Source organism: Ailuropoda melanoleuca, chromosome 10, assembly GCF_002007445.2.
Source record: "Ailuropoda melanoleuca isolate Jingjing chromosome 10, ASM200744v2, whole genome shotgun sequence".
Lineage (NCBI taxonomy): Eukaryota > Metazoa > Chordata > Mammalia > Carnivora > Ursidae > Ailuropoda > Ailuropoda melanoleuca.
Genome location: NC_048227.1, coordinates 2819203 through 2839015, shown reverse-complemented (window position 1 = coordinate 2839015; position 19813 = coordinate 2819203). Strand labels below are relative to the sequence as shown.

Below are 19813 nucleotides of genomic sequence, written 5' to 3'. Positions count from 1 at the left end.
AGCATAAATGCAAGGGCTGGGAAACACTCAGGGGATTGGAAGAAGCCTTCCCAGGCTATAGCCACGGTTGTCGGGCCTGCCCTCCCCGCGGGGCCACTCCCGAGCCTCTGAACCCTCTGGAAGACATCGAGAATGAAGATCATATGCAGAGGTTATTAGGTTCTGCAGTCCTGGGTGAAAATCTTGGTTCTTTCCCAAGATCATTAACATTCCGGTCATTTCTGCTGTCTGCACAGCACTTCATGACTTTGCAAAGGGCTTCCATTTATATCGTTTTACTTAATGCACACAACAACCTTGGGAGGGCTGTAAGAGCACCACTCCCAGGTTTCAGGACTAGAAGGTGGCACTCAGAGGCGCGGTGGCTCGCCCTACACCGGGTGCGGGTCAGAGTGGGGTCTGGTGCTCCATGTGGCTGCCGCCCCCACACAGCAGCCTCCCCGGCCAAGGCCCCAGCAAGAGCCCTGCAGTGGGGGTCCCACTGCTGCACGCCTCTGAGGTGGACACTGCTCTGGTCCCACCAACAGAACCCGAAACGTGGGAGTCATAAGATGAGATTGGCACCCAGCTTGACTGCTTGTGGCCAAGTGTCCAGAAAAACATGTGAGCTTTATTGTCTGCGGAAGGGGGAGGCAGGCTGCACGAGCATACCCATTGCTCTAGTGCTGTTAGAATTTGAAACTTAGAAGATCTACGGAACTTTCTGGTGAGTGACCTACAGAGATGCAGACATTAACATTTCACAAGCTGTTAAATACAAGGTTAATATGTTAGGGACACGTGACCAATCGGAAGTGATGGGCACAGTGGACCACAAAACAAGTCAAAACCTCCTTTTCGGTAACTGACAACATTGAGGGGGGTTTGAATTCTTTCCCTTTTAAAACTCCTGGTGTTTTTAGAATACCTAATAGATTAGTAAGGTCATTGATCAAAGTGGACACAAACTATATCTTGGAGAGCTAAATGGACAGGAAATGAAGCATGGTAATTCAGTTTCTCTTCGAGGATAGTATTTTAACAAATTTGTCACTGATGCAAATTAAAATTTTCTCTCTTCATACAGATAAGCTTTATGAAAATCAGTGAGCACTGCCTTTTGCTTTTTTGAACAACAATTTTTATTTATTTATTACTATTATTTTTAGTAATATAGCTATGAACGAAGCAGAGAGGAAAAAGTACGCCAGCAAGCGAGCAAAAAGGTTTGGGGGGTGTTGTGCAGAAATACTCAGTAATGAATCCTTATGTCTGGAAAACCATCTATTCTCCATTTCAGAAAACTGTGTTCCAAATAAAGAAACAAAAGTTGGAGAAATAACAAAGATCTTTCTTCAGGTCACCCCTAACATAAAAAACACTCATATTCAATATGCCAGGAGTGTATTAGTTGGTTATAATGATATTATAGAAAAAACATACTTTCTCTAAAACGTTAACCCTTGATTCGGTTTCCTTATACGAAGATTCCAAAATTAACTGCCCTACCAGTTGTTGTTTGGGCTCTTTAGGGCGAGTATCTATTCTCCACGCCACTGACTGCAAAAAATTCCTCTTTTCTCTCTCCTGAAACGTCCCCATTAAATCTTTGAATACAGTTTCTAATTATGCTTTCAGAAACTGAAAAATTAATTACTCAACAGATTTCTATAAATTAGTTGTAAAAATAATCATTCTCTTATGATTCAATTAGAGAGTCCAAGGGCATATTGACATCCCTAAGCACAGCTGACGTGGTGATTAAGCCGTGATTAACAGGAAGTTCCACATGGCCTGTGGTCCTTACTCCACACAGTCAGCGCTGCGGATGCGTTCAGGGACCCCTCCGTGTTGGCTGCATAACAGGTGTAGTTGCCGGCATCCTGGATGAAGACGGGGGCGATCTGCAGACCCCCAGACTCCAGAAGCATGAACCTAGGAATCCGCACGGAGCCGCTGGCCAAAATATGTTTTCCTGAAGAAAAGTCGAGAAAGCAGGAGTGTTAGCACCAAGACCAAGAAAATAACTTGAAACAGTCATAATAAAGTGGGAACTGTACATACGTCAATAACCAAAGCAGTTCCCTTTAGCATTGTCTAGGATAACAGAGACCAAGAAAATCTTAACTGTCCAAAATTGAGAAACTTGGTTAAACAAATCACGATCCATGTATGCGACTGTTATCTGTGGGTGACTGATTCTGAGTTTCCTTTATATCTGCATGCACCTGATGCTTGTCTCTGTAAAGCCATCATCACGTTCTGAATTGGGAGAGAAAGTATATATAAGATAGAAGCACCCCTCTTGCTTACTGGCCTGGAGTTCCTCAGATGTTCACGTTTAAGAGCTATGGTCTGAGGGTGCGCGTTTCACCCTGGGAGAGGTGAGAGCCTCTGTGTGGTGTTGAGAGATGACAGAGATGTGAGTCCTGAACTCTCGCCCAGACAGGGCCCAGCGGGCGTGGCGGTTCCTTTATGTGAACCCACACAGTTCAGCACACATGTGTTAAGGACGGACCATGTGTGTGGTTCACTGACTGACACACGTGCGTATGTGAGGAAGGGGCTGGAACTACAGAGAAAGCCTGTGGCGTGATGCCAGTCCTCACGGGGACTGAAACCAGGTGGAGCCAAGAGCATCACGTGTGTCAAACGAGCCAGAGCATCTTTCTCCCTCTGTTTCCTACTTTAGGGAAGCTTCATCCCTTCGTGGCCACTCTCCTAAGGGACACAGAGAAGGACCTTGGCATAACCTAGGCTTTGGTTTCTGTGCCTTTTTCCAATCGAAGTCCCATTGGCATACATATCCCATTAGTTTCAGATCTGCATCCTGTGCACCTTTCTTTCTTAAAAGAACAAGGATACTATACTATTCTTAATTTTTAACAGGACCTTCATTTCACAAATGGGGACACTGGGTCCTGTGGCACTTACCTGAATCGACTACCTTGTATTTTGGGGAGCCCCTTCACAAGCCTAAGGTGCCCTACGAAGGGCTTAGGCAGAAAACAGGGATAGTCACATGTTTTAAAACACGGCTGTTTCGTCTCGTGGAGGTAAGCTCCAGGAAGCTCCCGGGGGCCTTACCTGTCCTACTCAGGCAGGTGGCTCCGGCATCCAGCGCCTGGCAGGTGACCCACAGATGGCTACCAGTCTTTAGGGAATGAAGGAGGGTGGGAATGAAAATACACAAGCCTTGGCCCGATGGGCTCATGTCCCATGTCGGCCAGGCCGCACTGGCCACCTACCTCTCCTCCACGTGATGGCAGGCTTGGGGGCTCCGGACACCTCGCACCTCAGGACGGCCGTCATCCCATCAGTGACCGTGGTATCCACTGGAAGTTGAGTAAACGCTGGGGCAACATCTAAGCGGGAGCGAACAGTGAGACACTCAGTGCACTGTCCCTCAGATGCGCTCAGACCTGCCTGCTGGGGTGGCCCATATGGACTTTTATGGGACTAATCACAGAGATAACTGTAGCAATAACAGAGGAAAACCTTTCAGGAGAGACTATAACCTTCCCTTATTTGTCCCCTAGGAGCTGCCTATCTGTGTTTACAACCTGAAGAGAAATCCAGTCTCACGATGGAACAGACACACAAGTGGGAAAGTGCAGGAGCCCGGGCGGGGGTGGTGGGGGCTGTTTCAGGTGATCGTTAATGAGGGGAAGACATTTATTTAGAAAAATCTAACAAGCTCGCTTTTAAAAAAACTTCTGCACAGCCAAGGAAACAGTCAAAAAAACTAAGAGACAGCCCATGGAATGGGAGAATATATTTGCAAAGGACACTACAGATAAAGGACTGGTATCCAAGATCTACAAAGAACTTCTCAAACTCAATACACGAGAAACAAATAAACAAATCAAAAAATGGGCAGAAGATATGAACAGACACTTTTCCAATGAAGACGTACAAATGGCTAACAGACACATGAAAAAATGTTCAAAATCATTAGCCATCAGGGAAATTCAAATCAAAACCACACTGAGATACCACCTTACGCCAGTTATAATGGCAAAAATAGACAAGGCAAGAAACAACAATTGTTGGAGAGGATGTGGAGAAAGGGGATCCCTCCTACATTGTTGGTGGGAATGCAAGTTGGTACAGCCACTCTGGAAAACAGTGTGGAGGTCCCTTAAAAAGTTAAAAATTGAACTACCCTATGACCCAGCCATTGCACTACTGGGTGTTTACCCCAAAGATACAGACGTAGTTAAGAGAAGGGCCACATGCACCCCAATGTTCATAGCTGCATTGTCCACAATAGCTAAATCGTGGAAGGAGCCGAGATGCCCTTCAACAGATGAGGATTAAGAAGCTGTGGTCCATATATACAATGGAATATTACTCAGCTATCAGAAAGAACGAATTCTCAACATTTGCTGCAACATGGACGGCACTGGAGGAGATAATGCTAAGTGAAATAAGTCAAGCAGAGAAAGACAATTATCATATGATTTCTCTCATCTATGGAACATAAGAACTAGGATGAACGGTAGGGGAAGAAAGGGATAAAGAAAGGGGGGGTAATCAGAAGGGGGAATGAAACATGAGAGACTATGGACTATGAGAAGCAAACTGAAGGCTTCAGAGGGGAGGGGGTGGGAGAATGGGATAGACTGGTGATGAGTAGTAAGGAGGGCACGTATTGCATGGTGCACTGGGTGTTATACGCAACTAAATGAAGCATTGGACTTTGCATCGGAATCCGGGGATGTACTGTATGGTGACTAACATAATATAATAATAAAATTTAAAAAATAAAATAAAATAAAAATAAAAAATAGAAAAAATAGGAAAAGCTGACTTTTGAATATTAACTATTACCCAAGGATGACAGTTTCACAATGGGATTTCAAGCACGTCAGTGAGGGATTTCCAGGAAGTGTCGTGGCCCCAAGTGTTGGGTCTTTTTGTCCTTGGGGGATGGCATAGGCCTCCCCCTCCCAAGAGCCCCGAATCAGCCCGAGACAGTTGGGGGTAGCTCAGGCTGGCTTCGGCGAGGCTCGGGTGACTTTGTTCTACTCTGATAATGATTAAACTGGAAACCCCTGAAGAACGGGGATCTGCGTGTCCCCAGCCCCGTGAGGCCCCTGAGGAGCCTGGGCTGGGATTCCCAGGACAAGTGGATGGGACTTGGGACCAAAGCACCGCTGGCCACCTCTCTTTCCACCAGGTGGGAATCCCCACAAACCACGTAAGTCCTGTGGATGCCTCCCCCAAAGCAAAGCCCAGAGCCCCCTCATCCCCCCGCCTGGACCCACAGGTGGACAGTACAGTGATCTCCTACTGGATCCCAAGCCCTCTGGTCTTCCCTGCATTGGCCATTCTGCACCCAGCCTTGGGTGCCCTGTGGCAGCTATAAAGGACACCCCACCACTCCCTGACGAAAGCCCGTGAAATCCTCCCACTGGCTCCTGGGCCTTTTCCCTGCTTGTCCCTCCAACCTGTCTCCTACCATGACCCCTGGCGCTTCACCAGACTGTGTCCCCACTGTCTCCTTGCTCCCTGCACAGACACCTCCTCAAGCTTGTCCCTGGAAAGCAGCTCCCCCTCCCTCACCCCGTGACACGCACATCCCCCAAGACTTTGCACCTTTGGGCCTCAGCTCTGGTAGCACCTCAGGGAACGCTCCCTGACCACCCTCTGAGAGGCCTCCCTGGTCACCCCAGGCCTCACCTGTTCGCTCTTTTCCTGACCCTCATCCCTGGCTAAATTATCCCCTCCTCCGCTGTCTGTCTCCAACCCTGGCAGACCCCAGATGCTGAGAAATGTTTGTTAAATGAATGAACTAATATAACACTGTAGGTTAACTACACTGGAATTAAAATAAAGTTAAAGGAAAAAAAGGAAAAAACCGTGCTCTTCTGTGCCCCACAGCCGCCCGGCTGGCACTCATAAGATACACTTAAATTCTAATTGATCGAAACTCAGTTTCTGGCATAAGTACCCAATGTTATTCTCACTGTTTGAGTGATACTGTTTCATATGCTCCAAACCAGAGGCTAAATTTGACCCCTGGGCAAGGTTCAAGGGCGTGACCCCTCCTTTACCAAAATACACACACGGAATCCTTAAATTCGTAAGTTTGGGCAGACGAGAGCCGTCTGCATACTGACATGATTTGCTTTCTCAAATGGCTCTCACACCCGAGGAGATCAGCATTTTGCTTCCAAAAGGGCAAACATGAAAGGTATAATTCCATAATCACTAAATTCTACTTCATTTTAAAGAACAATATTACAACTGTGGAGATGAAAAAGAAAACCCACAGACACAGTGAAAACCTGTACCTTCGTTTTATTTTTCAAAGACAGAGTGCCAAAGTATTTCTGCTAATGGGATAATAAAAGAAACTTACAGAAGAACTATAATTGTTCAATAAAACTAAAATAGAAAATGAATATAAAAAAATGGGAAAAAGATCAAAAGAAAAAGGTTAGGAATGAGCTCTTCACTGAACAGTCCTTCCAGTTCTGTCCAGAAAAAGGGAGATGTTTTTCCCCCTGCTTCTCAGTAGAGAGGAGGGTGCGAGGCTCGCCTGAGAGCAGGTGGGGTGCCAGGGCGTGGGGACAACGGGGCGTACTTGCTGCCCAGCACATGGGCTCCTGTTGGCCAGAGAGGTGGCTCTCCACGGCGCCTGCACCCTGTCCATTTGCTGAACAGATGCTACCATTTCCCAAGTGTGTCACACACACGAAGGGTGGGAAGGTCCGGCTGAGGGTCCAGCCCTGGGGGTCTGGCTTTGCTGAGGGGCAGTACTCACTGGTGACGTCCAGGTAGGTGTAGGTCTGGATCTCCCCTCCTTCGTTACTTGCAAAGCACTGGAAGATCCCCGAGTCTTCTGGACGTAGCCCCTGGATGCGCAGGCCCCCGCTTGAGAGCAACTTGTATCGGGGGTTCTGGAGGGTGCCGATGGAGACGGCGTCCTTGTACCACTGCAGGGTGGGAAGAGGGACCCCTGTGCGGGAGTGGAAATAATTGGGCATTTGAAAAAATTCAATTTCGAGCACTTTATGTGAGGGTGAGACAAACGTGTTTCAGAGGCTACAGGTGATCTTTAGTGGTGTATTTCATCTGGGAGTTCCTTCATCCACCCTGTACGGTATCATTTTTCTCATCTCTGTGAAGAAACGAACACAGAGAAGCAGCAAGAGGAAGAGTAGGAACGAACTCCTGACGCCGGGCTGCAGATCATTCTGGATCCGCTGAGCTGGTGCAGGTTTGTGCCCTAGTCTGGAGAGGAAGGGATTCCAGCCGTGACCGTGACCCGCCTGGGGACAGACAGGGAGGTGGAGGAAAGTCCCTGCTGCCCTGCAGAGTCTGACTCTGCCACTCAAGGCTCGGGGGAGGGCCACCAGGACAGGAGACACATTTGGAAAGAAGTGGTCATTGCAACCTCGAAGTGCTGTTGGGAAGGTTAACCACATCAGCGCACACAAGTCTCCGGGTGCCCGGCACACGGCCTGCGCTCAATGGCTAGAATGACTATGATTACAACTAACCGCAAGAAGGAAGGGTCCCATCTCTTTAGCCGTCCCCTGCCGAGGGGGCCGGACATCACTGATCGAAGCGGACGTCTACAGCAGTGAAGGATGGCTGCGGTTAAGTAGGCACCCGAGATGCTTGTGGATGGAGACTGAGGAGACATAAGTGGCATTCAACTGTAGACATGGGAAAAGCTGCCTTGGCCCCAGAGACAAATGTGAGTCCAGCAGGTGACGAGGAGGGGCCGCAGGATGGTGCCATCCTTGTCCCTAGGAGCTGATGGCACCCGGAGCAAGGCCAACACTTGGACCAGAGGATGGAGGGTCAGACTGAGGCTGGGTGCACCTTCCTCATCCTAATGATGTTACGGTGAAAACCCAGGCTTCAGTCAGTGGGACCAGAGCTCCGTGGCACCCAGCTGGCCCACCTGATGGAAGGTGAGGGTGTGTTTGGGAGGGCAGATGCGGGGGACAAAGGACAAGCTCACGGGGGCAGAAGCTGGGTTGTACATGAAGGGACTGTCCTCAGCCTGAGAGCATGAGGACCTCTGTTGCTCGGCCCCCACATGGCTTGCTCAGCCCATGGAACCCGGGCGATGATGAGGCATGCGTTATTCCCCTGGTGCCTTACTGCAGTGGATGAGCTCTGACCGGGGAGACACCAGGCTCCTGCCCTGGGCAGCTCCCCTGGGAGGCTTGCGTGACCAGCGGTAGGGGACACTGCTTCCTTGGCACGTCTCTGACCCTCCTAAGCCACTGAAGAGGGGAAAACTGGGTAGACATGACAGGCTGTGCATAGAAACTCCGCCAAAGCACACGAGACAACGAGGTCCTGAGCCATGGCGGGCGCGTGTATGCTTGTTGTGGGCCCAAGGGAAACACACAGGATTGTCTAGGCTGGGTCTGTACCTTGGTTTCCCTACCTATGAAATTAATTTAAATAAAACACATCTCGACATGATTCATGGTGAAAAGCACACCCAAATCCCTGGATTTCAGATGCTATGTAGGTGTAAGATGTCTTCTTTAATAAATAAAGTTAATGTCGTGGAATATTTCAAGATAATGTATTCTCGGATTCTGTTCTTTGCCTTAATTATGTTTCCTGTCACTTTTCATTAAATCAGGAAATAAAAAAATCCATTTCAAGGTAAAAGCATAACCAACTCATGTAAGATCTCATAGGAGCAATTACATGATGTAGCTTTCATGACGGGGAACCACTTCACGTGCGGCTATAGTTTCATTGTCAAAATTAAAAGAAAGCAGTAAATTATCCGATGGCAACGTTGAAGGGCCTGCTCAGTATCTATTTACACGTCTGTATTTAACAAGCACTTTGCCCTGTAGAAATCATGCAAAAAGAGCATTCTCTTGTCAAGGGAAGAGCTTAAGATTGTCATTTATCGAAAAATAATTGTTAGTATACAGGGAGCTGGGAGCCTTTCTGTTTTGGGGCATTTCAGTGTCATAATGACATGATACTCTATATGGAAAACCCAAAGGAATCCACTCCCAAACTATTAGAAGTTATAGAACAATTCAGTAATGGCAGGATACAAAATCAATGCCCAGAAATCAGTTGCATTTCTATACACGAATAACGAGACTGAAGAAAGAGAAATTAGGGAATCCATCCCATTTACAATAACACCAAAAACCATGCGTTACCTTGGAATTAACTTAACCAGAGACGTAAAGGACCTATATGCTAGAAACTATAGATCACTTTTGAAAGATATTGAGGAAGACATAAAAAGATGGAAAAATATTCCATGCTCATGGATTGGAAGAATTAACATAGTTAAAATGTCCATACTACCCAGAGCAATCTACACTTTCAATGCTATCCCGATCAAAATACCGAGGACATTTTTCAAAGAACTGGAACAAATAGTCCTTAAATTTGTATGGAACCAGAAAAGGCCCCGAATCTCCAAGGAACTGTTGAAAAGGAAAAACAAAGCTGGGGGCATCACAATGCCGGATTTCGAGCTGTACTACAAAGCTGTGATCACAAAGACAGCATGGTACTGGCACAAAAACAGACACATCGACCAATGGAACAGAATAGAGAACCCAGAAATGGACCCTCGGCTCTTTGGGCAACTAATCTTTGATAAAGCAGGAAAAAACATCCGGTGGAAAAAAGACAGTCTCTTCAATAAATGGTGCTGGGAAAATTGGACAGCTACATGCAAAAGAATGAAACTTGACCACTCTCTCACACCATACACAAAAATAAACTCCAAATGGATGAAAGACCTCAATGTGAGACAGGAATCCATCAAAATTCTAGAGGAGAACATAGGCAACAACTTCTATGACATCGGCCAGAGCAACCTTTTTCACGACACATCTCCAAAGGCAAGAGAAATAAAAGATAAAATGAACTTATGGGACTTTATCAGGATAAAGAGCTTCTGCACAGCCAAGGAAACAGTCAAAAAAACTAAGAGACAGCCCACGGAATGGGAGAATATATTTGCAAAGGACACCACAGATAAAGGACTGGTATCCAAGATCTACAAAGAACTTCTCAAACTCAATACACGAGAAACAAATAAACAAATCATAAAATGGGCAGAAGATATGAACAGACACTTTTCCAATGAAGACATACAAATGGCTAACAGACACATGAAAAAATGTTCAAAATCATTAGCCATCAGGGAAATTCAAATCAAAACCACACTGAGATACCACCTTACGCCAGTTAGAATGGCAAAGATAGACAAGGCAAGAAACAACAATTGTTGGAGAGGATGTGGAGAAAGGGGATCCCTCCTACATTGTTGGTGGGAATGCAAGTTGGTACAGCCACTCTGGAAAACAGTGTGGAGGTCCCTTAAAAAGTTAAAAATTGAACTACCCTATGACCCAGCCATTGCACTACTGGGTGTTTACCCCAAAGATACAGACGTAGTAAAGAGAAGGGCCATATGCACCCCAATGTTCATAGCTGCATTGTCCACAATAGCCAAATCATGGAAGGAGCCGAGATGCCCTTCAACAGATGACTGGATTAAGAAGCTGTGGTCCATATATACAATGGAATATTACTCAGCTATCAGAAAGAACGAATTCTCAACATTTGCTGCAACATGGACGGCACTGGAGGAGATAATGCTAAGTGAAATAAGTCAAGCAGAGAAAGACAATTATCATATGATTTCTCTCATCTATGGAACATAAGAACTAGGATGATCGGTAGGGGAAGAAAGGGATAAAGAAAAGGGGGGTAATCAGAAGGGGGAATGAAACATGAGAGACTATGGACTATGAGAAACAAACTGAAGACTTCAGAGGGGAGGGGGTGGGGGAATGGGATAGACTGGTGATGGGTAGTAAGGAGGGCACGTATTGCATGGTGCACTGGGTGTTATACGCAACTAATGAAGCATCAAACTTTACATCGGAATCTGGGGATGTACTGTATGGTGATTAAAATAATATAAAAAAAAAAAAGAAATCTTTCCCCTACAGTATAGCAGATGCTGGCTTCTAAAGTCTGAGCACTCACAATACTGCAGAGCTTCACTTCCAGACCACCGCTGACCTTAGAAAACGGTGTTTGCACCGGGAAGAGAGCATCCTTGAGAGCAAGGGGGACATTTCCATGTAGAGTTCACATGGGTCTCCCCCCACCCCTCCCCAGGATCCTGAACAGAGAAGGACATCGCAGAGCAGATGTGCCAACAGCGCTCCCGTGAGCTGCCCGGGGGCTGGGGACCGAGCCCCCAGGACACACGCTCTGGGCGGAAGCACAGTGGGTACAGGAAGGGGCCCACGGCAGACCCCGACCTCCACAGGAGCCATCAGCACTGCTCAGAGAGGGAAGATGACACGCCTGTACCTGCAGATTGCTGGCATGAGCTGTAGGCCCAGGACCTCTGCTCTCTGGGAGAAGCCAGGTGCCCTGGCCAAAGCCCTTGCTTTGGGAGCTGACGGGTCTGGGTTTCGATCCTGTCTCTACTGCCGTGTGACCCATGGCAGGCTGTCCAGTCCTTAATGAGTAGCTCCTACATGCCAGCGCCGGGCTGTGATTTCAGAGGTATCTCATCTCCTCTCCCTGGCTCTGTGCCTTGAGCACATTACTTAACCTTGCTTCCTAAGGTCTTGTTTTCGTATGTGTACTCTGAGATAATAGTATCTCTTTTATGGAGCTGTTTTGAAGATTTACAAAATTGCTAGTAATCCTTACCCTCCAAGCTCTTAGAATAAAATACCCACCCTTAAGATGGACAGATTTAAACTTAAAAAAAAAGGTCCTTTTCACTGACAGTCTTCAGCGCACTAACATAGCCTTTGTCAATGAAGTTGCCTTTAAAAAGCCTGTCTCAGTGCGGGGGGTTCGTGTAACTATTTGTGCTGTCTGACGGTGGACAGCTCGTCATCAAGGCAAGGGGTGAGAGCTGAGGTTACTGGAATAACAAAGAAAAAGTCAACCTGAAGCTGAAAAGGCAAAAAAGGAAGAAAAAAAAAGTTTTCTTGTTCAAAGAATTTAAAACCATCTCTCTTACTACAGAGCACACATAGTCACCAGTCCCAATCACCCCACGGACGGGAGAGCATTTCCTGCCCTCAGCCTTGGGGGGTCATGCTCCTGTGGAACCAGAGTGTTTGAAAGGGAGTGGAGAGGACAAGGCTGTCCCTCTCTGTGGGGACGGATGGAGTGAAGGCCTCCTTCTTGTTCCCTTTGGTGAATATTCTTTTTTTTTTATGTTTTTTTATTATATTATGTTAGTCACCATACAGTACATCCCCGGCTTCCGATGCAAAGTTCGATGCTCCATTAGTTGCGTATAACACCCAGTGCACCATGCAATACGTGCCCTCCTTACTACCCATCACCAGTCTATCCCATTCCCCCACCCTCTCCCCTCTGAAGTCTTCAGTTTGTTTCTCATAGTCCATAGTCTCTCATGTTTCATTCCCCCTTCTGATTACCCCCCTTTTCTTTATCCCTTTCTTCCCCTACCGATCATCCTAGTTCTTATGTTCCATAGATGAGAGAAATCATATGATAATTGTCTTTCTCTGCTTGACTTATTTCACTTAGCATTCTCTCCTCCAGGTGCCGTCCATGTTGCAGCAAATGTTGAGAATTCGTTCTTTCTGATAGCTGAGTAATATTCCATTGTATATATGGTGAATATTCTTTTTTTTTTCTTTTTTTTTATGGTGAATATTCTTATCTCTGCTCTGTAGGCGAGTAACCAACAGCTCAGCAAGGTCAAGGTCACCTTCCTCAAGGTCACATGCCAAGTAACTGAGTTCTACTAGATCCAAAGGCCCAGTCACTAACATCACACTCAATGCGTGCCCCAATAGTGAACGAAAGTGCCCCTCGGTCCCTCCACCTCCCGGCGGCCCGCAGAGCAGCCTCCGCACACTCACCCATGGCTTGACACGCAATATCCACGGTATCTTCCACTTCCGCTAGCATCCGACTCTCGGGCTCAGCAGTAAAATACGGTGGCTCTTTAAACAAGAAAAAAACAAAATAGCTCCTAAGCAAAAGAGGTGTATTTTGGGAGACCCGTCTAGCCTGAAAGAGTTTGAACTCCTTTTAAAAACTATTTCTGGAAAGTTCATTAGTTGCCATTGTATACACGAACTCAGAATTCAGTGAGCAGAGGCCAAAGATGGTTTATATGCTAAGGTTTCAGAAAGCAAATTACTACTCAGGGTGATGGCTACTTTTCCGTTTACGGGCTTGAATCATGGAATATCTTAATTCACATTTTGGAAGGACTATCCCGAGAGGTTCATAAAGGTTATATTTACAGCACAGTGTTTTACAGGCTAGTTTGTTTCAGTATCTAAACCAAACCCCGATGCACGCAGCATGTCAAATACAGCGCCACAGCCGGGCACGGGGCTTGTCAGGGAACGGGGCGGCCCATTAACATATTTTATAAAGTCTTAGCGGTTCTTCTCCAAAATACAGATTTAATACTTCGACGGAAGGCTAAATAATAGCAAAGAGAAGAAAGAGAAAGGGCCTCTCATCCATCTCTAGGAGCAGAGGAAACTCTACTGCTTGTGTATCTCTAGCTACTCCCCTCGCCTATTCAACAAAAGATAGTGGGTGTAGTAAGCGATGGATCTCCTTGGAGAGTAAATTGCAATATTTTTCTCCATGTATTCAGCAGAACTTCAACAGTGGCACGGCCAGATTCATCTGGTACGAAGGTGCTAGTGATTTCATTATTGTGATAACAAAAGGCTGTTGTGTTCACTTTCTGTGTGATAATTAATTTCTGGGCGCTGTCTTCCCAGGTGGCTGATTCCCACTGTCGCTGTGTGGGATGTGGGTAGCGTAGCTGGGAATGCCTCCTCCTGCACCGCCCGGGTCTTTAAAACAGGGTGGAACCCACGAGAGGGAAAGGAGACATGAGCACTTAGTGTTTCAAAGATGTGGTTCATGAGAAAAGGCTGAAGGGTTTCTCTGCGGAGATGGGAGCTCAGAACCCCTCTGCGACGACCCAGGTCACTCGGGCGCATGCCACCTGCCTGAGGCCAGGGCTGCACCCTCGCCAGGTGGACGCAGAGCCCTCTACTGGGTTTTGGGTGTGTGTAGACCGGTGGAAAGACACACCGCAGAGATTCACGGTCTCTTTTCAAGCTGGTCTTCACTGCACACCCCTGTGTTCATATTCAGCCCCATTTCCTTCATCAATAATCATGACAGCAGAGAAATTTATATTCCAGCTACACAGGAGCTGCACCCTGTCACGGCCCTTGCGTGCAGGTCATGCCCCATATTCATCAGTGAGTGCTAAAGTCCATATCTACCTCCATGGTCTGATGAAAGGGACGTGAGGGAAAAGAAAAAAAGAAAAAAAAAAGACTAAGTGACAGAGTTCACATTTGCCCGTGATTAATTACGGTTCTCTTTTTTTAAATTAAACAATTTTATTTTGAGATAATTGCAGAGTCCCACGTGCTTGTAAGAGATAATAGAGATCCCAGGCATCCTCCAGTTTCCCCCCATGGTGACATCTTGCAAAACTACATGAGTAGCTCCTACATGCCAGCGCCGGGCTGTGATTTCAGAGGTATCTCATCTCCTCTCCCTGGCTCTGTGCCTTGAGCACATTACTTAACCTTGCTTCCTAAGGTCTTGTTTTCGTATGTGTACTCTGAGATAATAGTATCTCTTTTATGGAGCTGTTTTGAAGATTTACAAAATTGCTAGTAATCCTTACCCTCCAAGCTCTTAGAATAAAATACCCACCCTTAAGATGGACAGATTTAAACTTAAAAAAAAAGGTCCTTTTCACTGACAGTCTTCAGCGCCCGAGACTCTGACCTACCCTACTCTCCCGTCCGTGGTCTGGCTTGTACGCGTGCGTGTGCACACATGCGCGTGTGCAGGCTTAGCCCTAGGTGATGTCACCAGTGAGCGGGGCTGTGTACCCACAGTCGAGAGGCAGAAGGGGGCTGTCACCCAAGGGTCCCACACGCTGCCCTTTTAGGACGATGGCCACCCCAACATCCCATTCCTCACCTCTGGCAACCACTCATCTGTTCCCCATCTGTAATTCTGTCATTTCAAGAATGATACACGAATGGAATCACACCGTGTGTAACCTTCGGAATTGGCTTTTTTCACTTGTCCCAAGTCCTTTGGGATTCATCCCAGAGGAAATACACTTTGATAATAGAAACCTGCACAAAGAAATGGTCAACATCTACAGGATCAGACGGCCTTCCCCCAGGCACTGGGCATGATGGCCAGTGTCCCGGTGCTGCCCCTCCTACCTGTGCAATGCCACACAGCTTCCCCCCAGTGCCAGGGGAGGACCTAGCCCAGAGTCAGAGACAAGGGGTGCTCATCACACCATGGCCCAAAGCTGGTTCGAGCTGTGCAGAGCATGGCTCCGGGGCTGGGGTGCTTAGAGGCCTGGCCAAGGCCGCTCAGCTGCAAACACCGCTATTCCCCACCGCAGACAGTTACCATGGGAGCCTGGCACAGACCCGCCCGCCCAGACTCTGCCGCACCAACTGCAGTTCTGCCAGGCTCCTCAGGCACAGTCTGGAAGGGAATCCTGCCAATGCTTGCCAAGTGCTGTCTCTCTCCTCTGGAGCCAATAACTGGGGAAGTTTGCGTAGCTTACAACTAGGAAGGCCAGGAATGGCCTGGGCCGAGCATGTTTGTTCATTTACGGATACCCTGCCTTGTTCCTGAAGCTTTTCTAGGTGGCTGAGCAAAGCAGAGTGGGTGTGAGTTGCCAAGACCCCAAAAGGCCCCTGTAGCATCTGATGGTAATTGTGTTTCTTTTCCCCACTATCTGTGTGTTAGGATTTCGCTCACAGCTCACCCTTCATATTGACATAACTCAACAGGTGCTCAGAAGATTTCTTCTCTGGACCCCCAGCTAGTTTTACACATAGTCAACTCTAAGGACAAAGGGTGGGGGTGCGTCAGGCATAGCCACAGTGACAGGGCTGTGGGCTGAATAGTGAGTTCGTTGTGAACTAGCTGTCTTGTGCACAGACTTGCAACCACTTAACCTCTGAGGGTTATGTGCATGTCTTCACTAATTGGCAACAACCCTTTCTAGAAAGGGTATACTGCCAACACTGGTGCACACCAGACTTTTAAAAATGTATCACAACTGCAGCCAGTAAAATGGGGGATTGAAACGAACACTTTTATCTCTCTTCAAACAATATGAAGACATCAGGAAAACATTCCCATTCCGTGTTGAGAAATAGCCAGCCACACTGATCGTCCTGCACTGATGGCCTTGCACTGTCTGGGTCTCAGAACAGGAGGTGGGATGCCTCCCAGACAGCCTAAGTCCAAGGCCTCTATCAAACCCCCCACCCTCCAAAATGCCAGGGCCGTACAGCGCTCATTCTGACCTCGTGGAGGCAGCTACGGTAGATGGCCCGTGCATCCCAAGGATTCCTCACACTCTCTTGCCAAAGCCCCCACATCTGAGTGGCAGGGCCTATCCTGGGTAGGGCTTACCATGAGACCCAGGGTGCTCCCTGTTCTGTCTTCCCTTCTGCTCCAGAATGACTGTCTCATGCCAGGATGTGTCCTTGACTTGCCACCACCGTCCATATGTGGTGCTTTGTCCATTGTGGTGGGAAGAATGGTCCCACCCCGTAGTCACCAGAACCTGTGAACAAGTCATACTACATGGCAAGACAGCGTCTGCAGGTGTGGTTAAGGCTGTCAATCTTGAAATGGACAGCTGATCCTGGATTAGCTGGGTGGGCCTGCAGTCCCCTCACCGGAGCCCTTAAAAGCAGCGGCCTTCCTGGCGCTGGAAGGGGAGATGAAGAAGGGAGTTCAGAGACCCGCAGCAGGAAAGAACTGGCTTGCGCTGCTGGCCATGAAGAGGAAGGTGGCCTAAGCCAGGGGGAGCAGGAAGGCCCTCTGGGACCTGACAGTGACCCCAACCAACAGCCAGAAAGGACGTGAGGACCTCAGTCTTACAACCCTAGGCACCAGATTCTGCCCACCTCAAGTGAGCTGGGAAGCGGATTCTCCCCGATGGCCCCCAGGAAATAGCCCAGCCCAGTTGAAGGCTTGACATTGGCCTTGTGAGACCAGTAGCAGAGAAACTGGCTGAGCCCGCCCACTGGGACTGTGGGGCCTGAGCAGTGCCCCCCACTCTGGCTCCTGCACAGGAGTCGCCTGTCTTGTTGGCAAATCCTGAGTCAGTCTTCAAGATCAGCTCTTAGCGCCCTTCTTCTGCAGAGTTCCCAGTCCTCCTCAGGCAGGGTGCCCCCTCCACACAGGACCATCTTCAGAGTAGAAAAGGGTCCTCTCATCTCCGTGCTGGTAGTGCCTGGCACAGCTTCCAAGGAAACACTTAAAAACTACTCGCTGGAAGGAGAAATCTAGGAGATTACCAAAGACCTTACATCCTTGAAGCCTGTCGGGGAGCAGGTGTGTTCCATTCATCTTTGCAATTCCTCCTTCTTTGTCCTCTGCCCACGCTGGCCCTTCAGCAGGGTCCTATACCACCGTGTGCTCCACAAATGGTCGGCAGATCAGCAGGGAGGGCAGAGACGGCCAGGGAGCCCGGAAGGACGGGTGGGACACAAAGAGCACGCTCGTGGCTCCCCGCCTCCTGAACCCCGCTCCATCCTCGGGTATCACAGCTGGCCTGCCCATCCTGCATTCAGAGCAAATGACCCACGCGCCATTGGTGTTTGCCTCATACAAGTTTCCCTCTTGCTCTAGAAACAGTTCTGTAACAGCTCTATTTTCTGAACATCACTTGGTAATGACCTGCTGTACAGGTAAATTCCAGTGTCACAGGGCACCGAAGATTAATGCGGGCGCATCTAATGTAGGCCACATGTAAAACCAGAAAGAAGACATCCTGAGCTCATCCTCAACCAACGTGAACGGGTTACAAGGCCCACTGCAGGCTTCTGTCCTGGCCGTATGCCAAGAGAGCCTCTGCCCCCGGAGCCTGCCGCATGAGGTCAGGAGCCCCTTCCTGCGCGCTCACTATGCTGAGTCCAACTGCCTCGTGAGGGCCTGCCTTCCACACAAGACTCCTGGATGCTGGGGGCCACGGCTACAACTTCGAGCCAGTCACCAATGCCCAGCACAGCGTCCAAGATGTAGACTCGAGAAATGTTAAGTGGCAGAAAGGAAGGAAGAGCAGGAGGGAGAGAGGGAGGAAGCATTTTATGTTGGGACTCGAACCCTGAAGAGCGGCTGGGTCTCAGCTCTGGAGAACCTTCCAGTACGGCTGTAACTTCCTGATTATGGCATTGGTATCAGCCGGGAGAAGGTACAAGTAATCTGTGATTTTAATGATATGAGTTTGGAATCCCTGAGTGATCTGTGTCTGCAAACTGGAACAGACCGAGGTGCACAGAGACGGCTCTGGATGGCGGCTGCTCGCTCTGGACGGCGGCTGCTCTCCCTGACGCGTGTGTGAGTGCTGGTGGATCCGGCATGCGGGGACACGAGCACTCGCAAAGCAGGGTAAGCGTGTGAACGGCAGTGACAGGAGACAGTGTCAGTCTGTCTGTCAGTCTGGACAGGAGGATGTACACGCTCTGCGTCAGTGAGTCTGAGACATTGCAGCTGTGGGTAAGAGGTATCGTCGCTATATTTATTCCCAAGAAAGAGAAAAATGCTTCCGGGGATTGTGAGACACACCCTGATTTCAGGGACAGTAAAGGTGGAAAGTGTGTCATGTGACTAATTGTCGGTAAACCACTAAAACAATGCCACAGGTGGGATACCCCTATCATTTCCTTCCTCGTCTACAGCTTACAGATGAGGAAACTGAGGCCAATAGAGGCAAAGGGACTTGTTCAAGCCTGTGAGTGGTGCTGAGAGTCTGAGCCCAGGTCTGTCCCCACAGCCCAGCCCGGCGGCCCACGGTTTATCGGGGAGGTGATGGCAACACCACCAGGAGAAGAAGGTCAGCTGAAATGAGCACGTGACCAAGTCAGCTCATCTGCTGGGGACACTGGGAGCCAGGACCTCCAGATCACATCCCCATCACAGCAGGGAGGGAGCTCAGCTATTTACCCACCATCCATCAGACCCAGCACTTCCAACCTGCCGCACGGTGGGCACCTCATCGCCAGTGGCCAGGGAAGGCCGTGAGGAAGGAATGGTGGTATGAGTAGTTGAAGCAGGGAGGGTGGGGGGCCGTGTGGGCAGGTCGTGGCGTCTGCCTCAGCATGTGGGGTGTGCGTGGCCTGGGGAGTGGGGAGGCTCTCAGGGAGCGTGCGTGGGGCAGGGCAGGGGAAAGAACTGAGGAACAGCAGCAGGCCCTGAGCAGAGGTGGGGGGGGGCATGGACCCCAGAGGCTGGTGCTCCTTGTCGCGTGGATGGCCACCAGGACTTACAGCAGGTATGACGCGGCCTGAGCTCCTGTGTAAACCTCAGAAATTAAGCAATATGCCAGTGAAGTTGACAGACGGAGGGAACAGCCACCACTGCCTCGTCTCGTCAGCTGAGATGAAAGTAACTGAAAGCCAGCATGTTTCTGCCTTCCTGCACCTGCCTGCTCCAGGACGCTTCCTGCCCGGCCCCTCGGCGCCCCAGGGACCCTCCTCCCAGTCACCGGGCCTGGGGCCGCCATCTCGCGAGCACTCTGGATTCACAGGGGCGCTCCTCAGGGCTTTGCCAGGACAATTCCTTCACAACATCCTTCCTGTCACAGCAAATTCTTGTGAATAAAAGGGAATGTAACTCAACATCATAAAGGCGCAGTTGTGCCCCTTTCAAAGCTGGAGCACGGAGCAGCAAACAGTCTGTTCTGGAATTCAGTTGTCAATGCAAAACCAAAGTTCACAGGAGAGATTTAAATATTTCTAAAAGGAATTATGATGGAAAC

The 19813-nt window shown here is 48.8% G+C and overlaps 1 protein-coding gene across 7 annotated transcripts in view; it reads right to left on the bottom strand.

The window, feature by feature from the left end:
* SDK1 (sidekick cell adhesion molecule 1) overlaps positions 1 to 19813 on the bottom strand; it is an 867584-nt gene that overhangs the window by 230418 nt on the left and 617353 nt on the right. For 6 of the 7 annotated variants that reach the window (XM_034669739.1, XM_034669740.1, XM_034669745.1 and 3 more), the window contains 4 exons: positions 12873 to 12956; positions 6752 to 6946; positions 3228 to 3344; positions 1787 to 1954 (listed from right to left, as the gene is read on the bottom strand). In XM_034669739.1, coding sequence (XP_034525630.1) covers positions 1787 to 1954; positions 3228 to 3344; positions 6752 to 6946; positions 12873 to 12956 — 564 coding nt within the window. The remainder of the gene's footprint in view (positions 1 to 1786; positions 1955 to 3227; positions 3345 to 6751; positions 6947 to 12872; positions 12957 to 19813) is intronic. The other variant, XM_034669743.1, reaches the window with a different exon arrangement.